Source organism: Amblyomma maculatum, chromosome 1 (genome assembly GCF_055883805.1).
Source record: "Amblyomma maculatum isolate TAMU_Amacu chromosome 1, ASM5588380v1, whole genome shotgun sequence".
NCBI lineage: Eukaryota > Metazoa > Arthropoda > Arachnida > Ixodida > Ixodidae > Amblyomma > Amblyomma maculatum.
Window position 1 is genome coordinate 185,766,289 of NC_139344.1, and position 4,218 is coordinate 185,770,506.

The window sequence follows — 4,218 nt, forward strand, 5'->3', positions numbered from 1 at the left end:
GCACGGCGGCTGCCCGTACCTGACCACGGCCGGTGTCGACGTGCGCGCACTCCCATTGAGACCGGCTGTGGGCTATGCTAGGCACGGGCGACCGCAATCATTGGACAGTCGCTAAGCGTGCAGGGCACAGACACGCGCTGGGAACACTACCGCTTTGCGCACAGTACGTACGCGATCCATCGCCTGGAAAATAAAACCGAGAAAGCCCTGCACGTGCTTTTATGGGCAGCACCCCAGCTTGGAGGAGCAAGAAAACATCGTTAGAGAAATATGAAATATAGTTGCGCTGACGACACAATCATTTTCAACCAAATCAATAAGGATGCAATTTATTTTCCATCTTCACTACAGAAAATAGCGGCTGGACAAAAACAATAAAAAAACGGCATTCGCACGTACGGAGCACAAAGCAGGCAGGTCCTTTCGAAGCTTTAGGCGCATCTGCATAACGGTGCTCAGATGCGGTCCGACTGCCTCCAGCTCGCACTCACTGATCTTCGAAGGGTCGAGGAAGCGTGCATAGACGGCGTGCACATACGTGAGCGCGGCTTGCACACATGCTAGGAAGATGCAGACCACTTCCGTCGACAAGTTGCGTGCGCCGATCGAGTGCACACACTGCAACGTTTTCGTAGGCGCTTGCGATGCCTTAGGACAGCGTGGTCAGTGGAACGCGGCGCCAGCTGCTTCTCTGCACGAGCCGGTAAAGCACCTCCCTGATGAACCATCACGCGCTTAGTGACCGTGTCATCAAAAGCACCAGAAGCCTTCGGCGGTTGGGACAAACAAAAGTTGAAGGAAGAATCTGGGTTTGCCAACATTTTCTTCACATCCAGGCACCTGAAAAATGTAAACACGTTTTTGTTGGTACTTGTGACCAGCAGCCAAGTTCTTCCAGGCAGCTACGTACTGCTGTCATCGTAATCTCCCAGTTTTGTCTTGAGGGTGGCATGCGACCTCTCACATCCTAGGGAAGAATAAATGAGGCAGGGGTGACATTATGAATGTGCAATATGAGCAGGGCTTCGATGCTATTCTCGGACATCGGGGGAAGTAGCTGGAATGTACTTACGTTCGGTGCTGCAGCTGTTCGGGTCAACAGCTGTGAAATTTGTTAATATTGTAGCATCTGTTGTCATTTTGTCAAGATGAAAAGTCTAAGGTACGACTTTTTGTACTTACTCATTGTGAAGCTGTCTATATCTGGAAGTAAAATACAGCTGCAATCAGTGTAACGAAGTGGTTCGGAATACTTATTCACCTTATGGTGATTTTTACAAGACAATGCTGGCGCCATAATGGTGCATTACGCACAGCTTCCACTGTGCAGGCCGGGGCGACAAGAAAATTAGACGCGCACAATTTTTCTCCTCGCTCCCCGTTGCCGTCAGCATGACCGGCATCGTCAAATTGGTGAGTCGACCTGCAAATAACTATGTTTTGGCATTATTTGGTAATGGTAACATAACGTGGCATGGAACCAAGCGTGTACTTGGCTCAACGTATGGATAGATGGAAAGATAGAAGCTTTATTTTTGTAACAGTCTAGAGTCAAGCGCCACTTTTGAGACAATTGGCAAATTATCTGAGATCTCATAGAGCTTTTTTTATTAGTATTTATTGGTTATAGAATAGGGCCGAAATTACACTTATTTTAAAATCTTCTAAACACATATAGTTTCTTTGTACTTCCGACTACTTTTTACGTTTTTCAACATATTGTAATAACAGAGAAAATAAGTCTAGGCCTCCGTGCTCGGGCACTAGCCGACATGAAATAATTAGTCCTGAAAAAAAAAAGTCAGCCAACACCATGCGCTGTGTACGACTGCTGATTGCGCACACTGGCAATCTAAATCAATATGCGAGGCAGTTCTTATTTAATGGCTGGAATTTTTAGTATCAAACACAGACATATTGCTATACCAAGAACGAAAACAACTTTGGAACCGAACACTCGCTACGCCAACCCAGCATGATATGCAGTCACTCCCCTGTATATCAGGTTGGCACAACAGCGCTGCAGTGCCTGCAGGTTATTGGGCAGCGCTTCAGGGCACATCTTGCGTGGAGCCTGGCTGGCTCTGATATACCTTGGACAGTCGAGCGCTTTCCTCGAAATCCAGCTTTCTGGGACATCGCTTTGAATTGCCAGGCAACTGTGGGGTGTAATAATTTACTGCGTTTATGTGGGAATGATCTAAGGTTCCGATGCGAAGAAAAATGTGCTTCTGTGGTATTTCCTTTGCTCGCACAGAGTAGTCAAAGCTGCTCTAGAAAACCAATAGGCTTCATTTCTGAAAGTATATTGAAAAAAACAAAAACAGCACTCGCCGAGGTCACAAAGGAAAAGAAAAGCATACAAAACAAAACACATTGACGGTGTCAGCACCGCTATGGCCCATCTCGTTCCATCTTCATTGTGAAAAGCACCCGTAGCGGTGCTGACACAGTCAATGTGTTTTGTTTTGTATGCTTTTCTTTTCCTCTGTGACCTCGGCGAGTGCTGATTTCTTCAATATGCTGAATTTTCCTCGCCGGACGGGTTTCCGTTGAATCTTTTAACTATAATGTTGAAAGTAATTGGGAGGCAACTAAGGTAGTTTTGTGAACATACTGATAGAAATCTGCTAGGCTTCCGACATGAATATACTACTCCTGAAGTTTATCCTGTGCTCATGAGTAATTAAGACTGCCATTGAAAACCAGCCGGCTTCAGAAGCAAAATTTTGCTTCTGAAATTTCTCCTGCGCTCACAAATAATTGAGTCTGCCATAAAAAAAAAAAAAAAACTAATGGGCTGCGTTTTTGAAAATTATGAGGCAATTGTGGAATATTGGAAAATACTCTTTGTGAACATAGATATATAAACTATCTAAGCTTTTATACCTAGCAATATTGCTTCTGAGGTTTTTCCTGCGCTCACAATGAGTAATTAAGACTGCCATAGAAAACCAACGGGTTGCGTTTTTTGAAAATAATTTCGAGGAAATTGAGGAATATTGCTATATACCCTTTGTGAACACATCGATATAAATGATCTAAGCTTCCGATACATAGCAAAAATTTGCTTCTGAAGTTGGTCCTGCGCTCAAAACCAGTAATGAATACTGCCATAGCAAACCAATGGACTACGTTTTTGAATATAATTGTGAGGCAGCTGTGGCTAAGATACTGTTGGTAAACATATCGATATAAATAATCTAAGCTTCCGATACGTAGCAAAATTTTGAGTAAGTTTGTCCTGCTCTCACAAATAATTAACTCTTCCACAGGAAGCTGATAAGCGTGTTTTTGAAGATTAATGCAGACCAGAAGACTGCAAGTCTGCCGAGGGAGGATCGGCGGTTGTAATTATTTTATGGCGCATCTGAACTATATATATATATATATATATATATATATATATATATATATATATATATATATATATATATATATATATATATATATATATGTGAAAAAAAAAATCAGTTAAAATATTTCCAGTAATTTGTTCAAAATGTTTTGGCTTGCAGAATCTATTAGGCCGAAACTTCGAGGATAACGAGAAAGTGCAACTAAATCGAGGGCGACGCAGCAGGCTCTGGAAAGGGGTGGGGTAAACTTAAGATATGGAAAGGGAGGAAACGTGGATTAGAATGCCAACTAGACATAGCTGCGAAGTCGCAGCGTTCCCTCGATGTGCTCGATAGTTTCGTCTCAAAGCACTTAGCCTTATTTGCCTGTCTTGGAAACAGGGCGCCTTTTTATACCAGCCAGAAAACATGGCATGAAATATTGAACAAAACAGTAGGCTTGGTAGTGCATCTCTCTTGTTGTCAGACTCCCCCCCCCCCCAGTACGTACTTTACCTTTTTTTCTCAATTTCTAGTGTCAGAGAAATACAGAATGATTGCACGATCGCTCAGGCGTTGGTATCATAAATCGTATTATTAACGCCGTCATTTAGGTTGTGTTTATTGCTTGCGCAAACCGCTGAATCTGTATCAATGTTGTAAATCGTCAGTTAGGACTGTATAATTTTGATGTGCATTAGCCAAGTGGCTTGCCATGCTTTTTGAGGAGTATGGGCTTCTCTCAGGCGTCTCGATATGGCATTTCGCTGGTGCTTTCTTGATTCATGTTGAATAAAAGTCATTCGTAATAACCAGTTTTTATATATTTTACGGCTTCCAATAAATTTTGAATGTTCGCTTACAAAATTTACCATTAGTG

At 42.8% G+C, this 4,218-nt stretch overlaps 1 protein-coding gene across 1 annotated transcript; it reads right to left on the reverse strand.

Moving 5' to 3' along the window:
* Nucleotides 1-326: 326 nt before the first annotated feature.
* LOC146205118 (uncharacterized) lies at nt 327-1,526 on the reverse strand. The gene is made up of 4 exons (XM_084586820.1): nt 1,183-1,526; nt 1,073-1,102; nt 911-967; nt 327-840 (listed from the first exon to the last, which is right to left on the reverse strand). Exons 1-4 carry the CDS (start codon nt 1,295-1,297, stop codon nt 827-829), a joined length of 216 nt encoding a protein of 71 aa, XP_084442946.1. The 5' UTR covers nt 1,298-1,526; the 3' UTR covers nt 327-826.
* Between the last annotated feature and the right edge of the window lie 2,692 nt (nt 1,527-4,218).